This window comes from Zosterops lateralis (assembly GCF_965231275.1).
Source record: "Zosterops lateralis genome assembly, chromosome: 9".
In the NCBI taxonomy this organism is placed as follows: Eukaryota; Metazoa; Chordata; class Aves; order Passeriformes; family Zosteropidae; genus Zosterops; species Zosterops lateralis.
This window is the reverse complement of record NC_139769.1, coordinates 27,927,980-27,940,212: the sequence shown is the minus strand read 5'-3', so window position 1 is coordinate 27,940,212 and position 12,233 is coordinate 27,927,980. Positions and strand designations below refer to the sequence as shown.

Genomic DNA, 12,233 nt, shown 5'->3' with positions numbered 1-12,233 from the left:
ACAAAGTTTTGCCAATTTGCATTTTGTTTTAAATAAAGGTTGCAATATTTTATTGGCAAAAACCAGTTGAGTAGATGCTGGTTTGTTGTTTTGTTTGTTTTTTTTTTTTTTTTTTCTCTTAATGAATATTTGAAGTTGCTCAGTCCTAACCAGAACCTTGTTCATTTGGGTAGAAAAAATTGTTAAAAAGAGAAAAAATTCCACCAGGTTGCAAAAAAAGCAGTATCTTTATTTATGCAGTATCTGTTTAGGACCAAACTGTTGTCCTGGCAGGGTCAGAGAGCAGCTTTGGCTGCTGCTGTGGGGCTGATCAGAGCTCACCCAAGTGTGACACACACACTTGTGACCCAGCAGAGAGCAGCTCTTGCCTCGCTCTCATCAATGTCACCAGCTCCTCCCTCAACAGCCACAGCCAGAGCTGCTCCTGTGCCCACCAAACCAGCCCCACACCGACCTCCTGCCACCCCAGCCTGGGGCAGCCTAACCCAGCTGAACACTTCTAGACATTTAGGAAAAATCCCGGGTTATCCTGGTTTACACAGAACCTTTTGGCAACTAACCTTCAGTAAACAGCTTGCTACATTGTTTGCCCAGGTGACCAAACACACCCTGAGCTGTGTCCTGTGAGGCAGCAGCCTCCCTGCCCCAGCTGGAGGCATCACCCCCCCACCCCCCGCCCCGCCCCGGTGTTTCCCAGGTTTCTGGCACCTGAGATTAACCACAAACCAGCCTCAGAAATGCCTCCTCACACAGGCTGGCACAGCCTGAATGCCATTCCACACAGCTGTGTTAATCCACCTGCACTGGCTGGGCACTGGGAATGAGCTGGGCCAGCTCATCTCTGCCTTGAGGCCTCCTTAGACAAGGAGCCAGCATGCCCAGAGGACTCAAAGTCTGTGGGGCTGGAGGTGTCTGTCTGCTCAGCCTTTCCCAGAGCTCGTGCTGCCCATCACTGGCACCGCAAAATGGGTCAAAGCTTAAAATAGAGCAAAGGTCTCCTGTGGGGGTGGCTGGGGAGCCAAGCCCTGGCCTTGGCAGGTGCTGTTTCACTCCTGGCCAGCACAGCCCTGCTGGAAGGGAATTTTGACCCAGAGGTCACAGGGTGATTCCCGTAACACTGACGAAATTTTTTGGGAGCTGCTGCAACACACTTATCACCTGGAGAGTACCCAGACAGCAAACAGCCCCTTGTAATAATAATAAAAATAATAATGCTGATACCAGCCATAAAAACACAGCATGAAATGTACTGAAGAGAAAAACGAAAAACGGAAAGAAAAAAACCCCCAAGTTTGTACTGCATCCATGAAAACTCACATTCAGCTGCAGCCTGATGCTTCAGCTGCCAACCTCTTCACCTGCCCTTTGCCCTTTGCAGAGGAATTCTCTCCTCTTTTTGGTTTTGCAGTGAAGGAAACAGGCTCTTCACCATCCCCACAGCAAAATAATTGTAGCAGGAGTTCCCCTCACCCCGGCAGCTGCTTCCATACAACGGAAGACTCCAGAGAGAATTGGGCACCCTAAGGTGAGAGCTGTGGATTTGGCATCTCCGGAGGAGATTATTCAGTCCTTTTCTCCAGCAGAGACAATGATCCTGGCCCGTGTGCCCCTGAGCAGCAAACACCTTAGAAAGGCATGAGGGCAACAGAGGGGAAAAACTCCAGCAAAACAGTTCTGGGTGACCTTGTAAAGTTACACAGAAAACTGGGGACAGGGACGTGGCTTCAGCCACAGTGTCTCAACAGGACCAGCCTGTCCAAGGCCTCCCTTCACCACACAGCAACAAAACAAGGACTTGGATATTTCCAGTCCCCCCTCACATGGGGACTCACGTCTGCCAGCAGAACCCCATCACCTCTTCAGGTTACTGCCAGCTAAAAGAAGGCAGATAAAACATCAGACTCCAAACACAGCCGAACACAGGCTGTCCCCACATCCCCGGAATAAGGGATGCACCTCCTTCCCTCCAACAGCTCTGGGAGTATCGGGGGGCTTGAGTCTCTGTTGAGTCCCTGTCCCAGTGCCTGGCTGGGTCACCTGCTGCTGACCCTGTGCAAAGAGAGCAGCTCCCAGAGTGCAGAACCACCTTCAGCACACGCCTGGTCCCACCTGGTGTTCAAGGAAGGAAATAATTGATGCGCTGGGGCACAGATTTGCAGCCCTGTGCAGAGAAAAGCTTCTCCTCTTTGGGGACAAACACCATCATCTGGGCCACCTCGTTGAGCGTTGCCTCGGTGTAGGGAATTCCGCGGGCCAGGAAGGCGTCCCGAGCACAGAGCTTCACGTGGTGATATTCCAGAGGCAGGAACGGCACCACAAAGTCAATGAGGTTCTCCCTGAGGAGGTGGCTGTGGGCATAGCTGTTCTCTGGAGCAGAACACAAGGCAAACTCAGACCCTTCACCTGAGAGCATCACCCCCTCTGCGAGGCCAGGCTTGGCTCCGAGGCACTCATCCAGCCACATATGGTGAGACCCATGTGTGCAGAGCTGCTCAGCACTCTGAGCTCAGAGCACCTTCAGGCATCACACCAAGAGACACCTTGGAGCCCCAGAGAAGCCTTGGTACTGCCCTGTGATGTTGAGCTGCCTCCTGCCCCCAACATTTTCAGGGCTGGAGGGGGCCAGGAACCCTCTTGGCTCCCTCCCCACGTGCTCACAGGAACCAAGGATGGAGCTCTCATCGCCAACAATCCCGGGCTGGGGTGGAGCGAGGGCTGGTTCCCCCAGGCCCAGCCCTGTGGTGCAGAGGGGCAGCTCTGCAGGCAGCCTGCTCACAGCCCCCCCAGCAAACCCAGCTGTTACCTGCAGCCTCCTGCAGCTCCACGCGCAGCCGCTGCTCCAGCAGCTCCAGGGGGATCTCCTCCCGTGCCCGGCCGGCTCGCCAGAAGTCCAGGGCGACCTCATTGATGGTGTTCCCACCAAGATTGCTGTGGACACAGAGGGAAGTCACTCAAGATTTCCCCCAGAGCTGAACTGCTGAGAGCTGCCAACACCTTCCCTGCAGACAGGCCCCAGCATTTCTGTTGGCAACAGAGGATTTGCTGTCTAGGATGAGCACATGCAGAGCCAGCCTTCTCCCCAAAGAGCCCCATTCCACAGGCATTGATGCAGTTGTCTGCCATCCTGCCAGCTCAGGCCCAGGGCCAGCAGAATCCTCCACCTCCCTCAGTCTCCTGTCCTGGCTTGGGAAGCCATCGACCTGGCAGGTGACACCTGGCTCCACACCAAATGCTGAACAAGCCACCACAAGGTCCAGGTTAAAGCGCAGAGGACATGGCAGGAGTCCCACTGGAAGTAAAGGTCCAGGGCAGGGATTCAAGTGTCAGCCCAGGACTTAGCAAAGCATCCTCTGCCCATGGGACAAAGCAGCAGCACAGTTCCTACCTAAGGACTCCTCTGGACACCCATGGGGCCAGCTCTGTGGTGGGGTTTGCAAGGTCCTGGCAGCTGTTGAGGGTCCCAGGACAGCCCTTCACCCTGGAAAGCAGCTCCAGGAATGGTGTTCCCCCCCAGGTGCTGGTGAAGGGTTTGCCCCCAGCCCTGGATGCCCCAGTGAATTGGGAACCAGCTGGATGCAGAGCTTGTGTGGGTGGGAGGCAGAGAGGCAGTGGGAGGCACAGATCTTGCACCCCCATCCTCATGTCAGACGCTCTAGACCCCAGGTGGAAGGCAGGAAAATTAAAAAGCCACCACTGATTCCCACCATGCCTCCACCCCCTGTCAGAGAGAAAACAGCTGGTACTGATCCTGCTCCCAACCCAAACTGGACAGAGACAGCCTCTTCGGGCTGGACAGGCAGCCAGTCCTACTCAGCTCCCACACCTGGGCAAAGCTCCAGGACTGTGCCAATGTCCACAGCAGCCCTGGGGCAGAGCCATCCCTCTAAAGCAGGTCAGTGTCACACTGCCACCAGGAATGATGAAACCTCTGGGATGACACACTGCTGCAGTTCAAGGCACCCTGCTCCCCTCTGCTTGCTGGCATGGGGGTGGGTGACACAGTGTCCATTCCTGGGGGCTGACAGTGTCCATTCCTGACTTCCATGGCTCCAGGCAGGACACAAGTTTGGCCCAGAGCAGCTGCCAGCACGTCTACCCTGTGCTGAGCAACAACCTGTCCCTGCCACCACAGCTCCTTCCACACAGGGACACCAGAGTATGGGGAGTTCCACAGGCTCTGGGCACACAGACAGGTCCTCCACAGGCAGGGAAACCTCTATGAGGGAACCACCAAGCCTGGAGGTTGGAACACTTGCCTGGATGGTGGGAGGTGGAGGAGGAATGCTCTGCTCACCTCCAACCAGAGCCAAGCCCAAGGCTGCAATTCCTAAACTGAAGGGGGCCCAAGGTGCTGATCTCCCACTCTTTAGGGGCACTTCAGTCAGGTGCCTGCCTCACATCCTGGTTTTGAGGTGTCCCGTTTCTCCTTCCAGCTGCATCTCACCCAAAGACAGTGCTGGGGTGCACATGTGCCCAGCTTCTGGGAAAGTAACCAACTAAACCAGGCTGTGCTGATGGCAGGATCAGCCTCACAGCACCTCAGTCTGCAGCCACAGCCAGGTAGTGGGAACTCTGAGTTCCAGTGCACAGGAAATTCCCCTCAAGACCTTCAGCCCCAGCTCTGCTCCCTGGAGTGAGACATCTCCTGCTCAGCTGGGCAGGGTGACTCCATGTTAACTGACTCAGCCGCCTTCCAACAGACACTGGCTCCAGTGTCCCAACTCAGCTCAGCTGGACCTCAGCTCCTCCTGCAAATGCCTGTTCCCAGGGAGGATCCATAGGTAAAACTGAAAATGGAGGAAACCACCATGAGGGAAAGAAGTATCTGTGCCCTCCCCTGCAGCCTCAGCCCCTTGTGTCACACACCTCTGGGGATAAATACCATCACTTGGTTCCTCCCCATCCCTTCAGGGGACCAGGAATCACCTGAGGAAGAGGAAGATGGATCTCTGCTGATCCTCACTGTCCTGTGGAGCCATGAAGGGCCTGATGGCATCCAAGAGGCTGGAATGCAGCTTCTCTGCCTCATCAAAGATAAACAGGGCCTGCCTGCAGCGCTGCAGGGTCTCACTGATCTGCCTGTGCAGCTGGGCCTGCAGAGAGGGAGGAGAGTCAGGAGTCCCTGGGATGCCCTGGGATAACCCAGCCAAGCACCACAGCTGCTCCATCTCCTCCCACCCAGCGGGACAGGGCAGAGAAGATGAAGAGCAAAGGCAGGAAAACAAGTGAGGTGAGATGGATTTGTTTCATAAGTGAAGGAAAGAGGAAAGAAAGAAATCAAGTGGTGCAAAGGCAGCCACCCACCCTGCCACAAACAGACTGATGTCCAGCCAGTCCCTGAGCAAAGAGAACAAACCCCAAACCCTCTCCCTGCAGCTTTTATTCCTGAGCATGACAGTAAATGACACGGGATATCCCTTTGGCACTAAGGCTCAGCTCTTGAGGCAAGCACTGCTCAGCTGTAACCAGGACAGCACTGTGGGATCCAGTTTCACTCCCAAACCCAAGCCACAGCCCCACATGGGAAGGACACAAACTCCAGCCCAGCCCAGCACACTGCACCATCCGTTGCTGTTGGCTCTCACCTTGTACGAATCCACGTAGTTGTGATGTGGGAAGTGCAGGAGGGAGACAAACACCCTGACACAGTCACTCTTCAGCCCGTCCCGGTACAGGTGACTGGCCACCATCCGAGCCACAAAGTTCTTCCCTGTGCCAGACCAGCCATGGAAGGACAGGACCAGGGCCTTCCCGGGCCGTGGGCTCTGCAGGAACCCCCTCACTGCCTGCACCACCACCTCCTTGGCCAGGTGCTGCCCGTGGAGCTGCCCACTGAGGTCTGCCTCCAGCCCTGCACAGAGAGAGCACCAGCTCAGTCTCCTGCTGCCAGCACAGCCACTGCACTGGGGAACAGGAGGAGAAAACGTGGCAGGGCTACCTGGCTGAGAGGACTCTGAAGGGGCATTAAAGCCACTTGGGCTGCCTGTGCCCTGCCTACATCAGCCTCAGGCCCCAAAAAGACACAAATCTTCCAGTGACTCCTTTTTTTCCTTTAGGAAGAGGTGGAGTTGTTTGGCAGCTGCAGAGAGCACCGATGCCCACAGGCCTCCCAAACTCCCAGCACAGGGTTTGCACACCAGGAGTCTCAGGAACAGCAAAACACACAAACACCTACTCATGGGTTACACACAGGTCTCAGTGTGCCCTTCCGACCTAGGGCAGGGTCCTGGGCCAGTGTGGATCCCACAGGATGTGCCTGGAGGCTGTGGGATGCAGGCAGGGCTGGCAGCAAGCTGGAGCAGATACACTGTGCAGCAAGGAACAAACTCTCTTTGGTCTCAGAACTCCAAATGGGACACAGGACTGAGCTCAGCCTCTCACCCTCCCACCCTGCTCAGAAAAGCCTTTACTAACATCACTGTCTAGAATACATATTAACAGGAAAAACCCCTCAAAACAAGCCACACGAGCCACACAGCCCCTCCCTACCTGTGATGTTGTTGATTATCCTGCAGTCTCCTGTCTCGCAGCACCTGCCGAAGCTGCAGTACCAGGCTGAGAGGATCTCCAGGTAATCCTGGCCCACCAGAGGAAAGCTCCAGCCTGGAAACGGGAGCAGTGTGAGCAGAGAGGTTCCAGGAAAGTGCCTTTTCCACATTCGGAGTGGGTGCTCGGCCGAGCCCTGTGCGGGCAGTCTCTCCCGGGTACAGGGACTCAGCCGTGGGGGGGACAGCGAGCTCGGCACCGGCAGGTCCGGATGCCCCGGGCTGTGCCCAGGAGGGATGCCCGGGGCAGCAATGCTGGGGAAGGACGGGCAGCGCCACAGGAACCGCGGGCACACCAGCGAGTCCGGCTGGGCTGCTGAGGAACAGAGAGAGAACACGGGAGAGAACAGGGCAAGGCTTACTTGGGATGGGAGCGGCCTCTCGTCCTTCTCGCTTCTCCTCCTCCTGGCAGCCCTCCTGCCACAGCCTGCAGGCCACGTACCGCCAGTACTGCCTGGAGAGAGCGCCCACAGTCCCCAGATGGCTCCTCACGGCCTCGTAGCGGCCCCTGCCCCACGGGCCGCCCTCGGGCTCGGGCCCCGGCTCCTGTGGCCGCGGTCCCCGGGGCGGGGGCGGTGTCCCGGGGCTGCCCGAGCCGCCCAGGAGCAGCAGCAGCACCAGGACGCAGCAGCTGAGCCCGCGGCGGGCCGGGAGCCGGGCCTGGCCCATGGCGGGGGGTGAGGGAGCCGAGCCGAGCCGAGGTTAGCTCACTTCCCGAGGCGGTGCTGGGCAACAGCCGCGGCCCGGCCCCGCTGCTCTCCGGCCCCGGGCACAAACACGGCCCCCGGCACTAACCCGGCCCCGCCCGGGCCCCGGGCACTAACCCCGCCCCGCCCGGCAGGGGAAGGAGCGGCCGGGGAGGCTCCGGACAGCGCCGCCCGCAGAGCTCCGGCCCCGGCCCGGGCACGGCAAACACCCGCCTGTCTGGGCAGCCCTGCGGCTCGGCTGAGGTTCTGCAGCTGCTCCTCAGGGTCCTTTCAAAGGGCACACAAAAACCAGGGAGCAGCGGGTGAGCCAGCACGGCTGTCCAGGCTGAGTTTGCTGCCTGCCATCCTGACTGAGACCGAGGCCAAAATGCTTTGGAAATGGAAAGGATTTCAAGGTTATGCCAGACGCTCAGAAAAATAAAAGGATCATAAATAGAATTGATCCGGCCTGGCAATTCCGTGGTGCAGGTGGAAGGGAGGAGGGATGCAGCCCAGGCGGGGCAGAGCATCACCATCTACAGGTGCCTGCAAATATTACACGGCAGCGTTTGAGATACCGGCACTGGCAAACCAGCCCCTTCCAGCTGCACAAACAGGGAGGCCGAAACCTCAACACCACTTGCAACAACTTAAACAGAACTAAAAATAGTGCATTAAAGAAACAAAAATCAAACTGGCTGTGGCTAAACTGCTGTAAGCCTTTCTGAAAACTAGTTGAGGTACCTGAAGCATTTATAAAAAAATCATAGCTGGAACATTCAAACTTTGCCCACCCAGGATAACTGTTCTAGCTGAAAAGGGCTGATTAAAAAGGGCAGATGTCATTAAAAAAAAAGGTGTTTACATGTTCCAAAGAAAAAACGAAAATTCTGAAGGATTCCTGGGATGTCAGCCCTGCCCAAGTGCAGCAGGTGGAAAGAGCCAGAAGGGAAAACAGCTCTTTAGGAGGCCCCTGGCACAGAGGCCCAGAGAAACTGTGGCTGCCCCAGCCCTGGAACTTTCCCAGGTCAGGTTGGAGAGGGCTTGGAGCACCCTGGTCTGGTGGAAGATGCCCCTGCCCATGGCAGGGGCTTGGAACAAGACGATTTTTAAGCTCCCTTCCAACCCCAGTCACTATGGGATTCTGTGAAAGGGGGGTCAGGAAGCACATGGGTTTTTTCCTTCCTCTGCTGAAACCCAAACTGCAGTTTGCTGATCTTTAGGTGAGTCTGGCAGCAGAGGCAGCTGCAGGGACCTGCACAGCCTTGGAAGTGATGGGAGGATGCTCAGCTTGTCACTCATGGCTGGTTATTCCAAGCAGCTGGTCCTGGTGAGCAGCAACCACCTGATGAGGGCTCCACCACCTCGGCTCAGCTCAGGTGCCATCTGAAGAGAAAACACCACAAGAAAAGGTTATGCCTGTCTTCTTCCACACCCCAGTGCAACTCGGGACCAGCAAACACTAAGAGGGAACCTCACAATCCAGAATTCCATTTACAGGCTCTCCAGGGAAATGCCATGCACACATCTTTTAGGTTTTTTCCCCATTTCCATACAGCAATTTCTTCTGTGCATCCATCCCTGCACTCTGACAGAAGGCAGAGGGAGAAGAACCTCTCTCCAGAGCTCAGTATAACACAGCTATGGATTAGATCACTAAATAAAAGAAAGATCTAGAATAAAGGGTATGAGAGGAGTTCTTTTCCCTCCTCCCTTTTCCCCCCACAAACTCCTATCTACACCCCCAGTCTCTTAAAAATATTGAGATTCTACAAAGAACAAATCACCAGTCCCACACTTAGGATATATGAACCAGGGACTTTTTTTCTTGATTTTTAGATTCAATAAAAAAAATGTAGGGAAAGGATTTGAGGACTTCAGGGAAAGTGCTTATTTTCAACCCTCTTTGGATCTCCATTGGCTCAAAGTTGTTTGTGTTCCATTCTTTTGTAAAAGTACATTCATTACATAATCAGAAACACTCAAATCTCCCAGTCATACAAATTCTCAGTCTGTTACTATGGCCAACCACTCCAAAAATAAAGAGCAGCAGCACAACAAAGTGCTTGGAACAACAGCTCTCAACTGCCACTTTCTGCCTGTCAGAACTTAAAAGCATCTATAGCTGTTGAACTGCTCACACACAAGCAAGAATCCTACCCCATTCCTTGAGCAAATTGGCACCTCAAAAATAGATAGAGGAAAGGAAAAGTTACTGTCAGCACACAATGCTAAGAAACAAAAAAACCCCAGAACATCCTCCCCCACAAAACCCTCAAAATAAACCCCAGAGAGCAGTTCATACAGAATTCAACAGTGCGGAAATCTGAAGCTTCAAGTGAGAAACTCTAAAGAAAAGCAGCTTTCACACCATCAGCCGATGCTACAGAGCAGGTGAAAGATCCCTAAGTTCAGGGATCCTGACTCTGAAAAACTCACTGTTAGGGCATTAAGAAGACTGCTGCAGGCTGAGTAAAGCTCTGCTCTCAGGGGGAGCAGTGACCTGCCCCATACCAATAAAAGCTGAGCAAAGACAGCCACAGACACCTGGCAACTCCAGACACTTCCCACAACCATCCCTGGCTCCATGGAACCAGCTCCTGGGACACCGCCAAGGGCTCAGCCCACGAGTTCAGCAGATGCAGGGCCACGGCACGCATGGGCAGAAGACCACCTCAATCTAGGTGTGTCCCTTTGGACACTCTTCTGTCCTTACCAACAAGGCTCTGGCAAACAAGCTGCATTTTTGGGACATACATGGCTGGAGTAAATGCCACTGACAACCATGAGCAGAGGAGTAACTGGGAGACAGCAGCAGCAAACCAGACATTCAGCCCACCACATGTTGGAACTGGAGAGAGACAGACAGGGGAGGGAGAGAGACACTTAGGCAATCCATCAATGTTGCTTTATTAAAATCTTTATTCACACAATGTTGCTTTATGTGGGATCTGACCCCAGGGGATAGGAGTAGAAAGTCATGATTGCATTCTGTTTGCTTATTAGCAACTCCATTTGTGCAGCAGCTCCCAGGGGCCTCCTCTGGCACATCCAAGAGCGGGGTCTGTTTCCAGCATCTTGCTCCAGCTGCTGCAGTAAATAAATTACCTTCTTAATAAATTAGTACTTTTGAGTTGAAGTTTGTTTGGCAAGACACACTCCAGTTCATCAGCTGCTGGAAGAGGAGCTGACTCGAGTGTCTCCTCCCCCTGATGGCCGACTTGGGAAGGAGGAGGGAAATAGCAGATGGCTGATGAGGCTCTCTTGAATTAGTTCTTGATTTCTGTGCTTCCAGTGCTCTGATATCATTGATAACCACGACACAACCAGTGTGTAACATCTGGGGCCAGCGGGTGACACGTGCACAGTGAACAAGAATCAGAAGGTGTCTCCAAAGCCTCCTCAACAGAGCAGCACCTGCCTTGCAAACAGTGTTACTTTTCAGAGATTCGAGCAGACCCTGTTGGCACTTGGATGCTGCTCTTCATTTCCTTTCCAATGGTTACAATTTAAAATCTCTCAGGGTTCTGTGTTCAAGCAAAACGGCCACCACTGCCAAAAGGGCAGAAATTGTCACAAGGCCAAAACCAGATATTCCTGATTTTGGTGTAAGAGAGGAATTTATTTTTCTTTCCTGCTGCAGAACACCAACCTCCAGTAGTGTTTACAGCAACCAGAACTATCAATAGCATAAAAACCAACCCCAAAAAACAACCATTTCTTGCCTCCTTCTACTGATTATGCTGGACTTCATGCCCTTTGTCCACAAGTAAACCAAAATAAACCAATACTCTGCTTTAAATCTTTGACATTTATACTGGGGCAAAACTTATCCCCAGGTTCCATCTGACAGCAAAAGCTTTAGCTTAGAGCAATATTTAAGTCCTCCACACTAATTTAATTTCAAAGACTGAAAGACCTTTTTTTGAACCCACTATTAAATCAAATGTAAATATCAAGAGTGATCATATAGAAATCAAAAAATTAAATTTTGGCAGATTCCTCCCAAAATATTAAGAGCTCATGATTAAGCTCAAAGAGAAGAATATGCTTTTAGAAATGCTACAAGTCACCAACTTCCCCTTGGGTAAATCATCTGAAATTTCCCAGGAAACAGCTTAAACCAGCACCTGCTCCTGCCCCACAGGCACCACCCACAGCTTCTAAAGGGTGTTCTGTTACCAGGTGACAGAGGAGTGAGCTTCACAGTGTCCTCAAAGCTGGCTGTGTCTCACCATCCTGACTAAGAGCTCCAGTTAATAACTCCAGATCCCAGCCCAGCATCTCATTGCTCTGGGGCATGTCTGTGATTGTGGCCAAATCCAGAAGAGAACAGGAGTAACACAAAATTCAATCTCAGGTAAACAGTCACATTCTACTTTCAAGATACTCTGCTTCATGCAGTGAGAAAAAGACTTCCACAAAATTAACCAATGCCTGCATTTTTCAGGTAAACTCTCTCCCTGACACCTCCTGGATCAGGTGTGGCCAAGGTGCAAGAACAGGAAACAGCTCTTTCCCTGCCTGCCACACTGCAGTTAAGAGAAATCCTGTCAGGAAGTCAAGAGAAAGGACTCAAACTGACATTTTGGTGCTCTTGCTCTCAAGTCCAGTGACCTGCAATCACTTGGGGAAGGGAGCTCTTTCTTTACACTAAGGACCATGCTGGCTGAACACTGATGCAAAGCTGCTCAAGTTGGAAACATTTGGAAACTGCTTCTCTTTTGGAGACACAAACTGAGACCTGCCCCAAGGTGATCAGTTTTATGACACAAACTCATTGGCAGCACAGGCTGCAGTGCTGCAGGACAACAGGACTAGCATAAGATGAGTGCTGCAAGCCTGGCCTGAAAAGCCAGCTTTCCTCTATCTATGGCAAAAGCTTTAGTGAGGACCCCAGGATGACCATCCCAGGCAGAACATCGCAGTGGGGGTTGCAAGAAGCAGCTGGGGAAGGCAGAAAACCTCCTGGAAGTGGTCACAGCTCCTGAGCTCAGCCACA

At 53.3% G+C, this 12,233-nt stretch overlaps 1 protein-coding gene across 1 annotated transcript; it reads right to left on the bottom strand.

The window, feature by feature from the left end:
• Positions 1–689: 689 nt before the first annotated feature.
• On the bottom strand, positions 690–7,214 carry TOR3A (torsin family 3 member A; the record flags this gene model as incomplete). Its single annotated transcript, XM_083867984.1, has 6 exons — positions 690–2,367; positions 2,804–2,928; positions 4,927–5,093; positions 5,586–5,851; positions 6,490–6,603; positions 6,908–7,214. The coding sequence occupies 6 exons, from the start codon at positions 7,212–7,214 to the stop codon at positions 2,117–2,119; spliced, it is 1,230 nt and encodes a 409-aa protein (XP_083724110.1). The 3' UTR covers positions 690–2,116.
• Between the last annotated feature and the right edge of the window lie 5,019 nt (positions 7,215–12,233).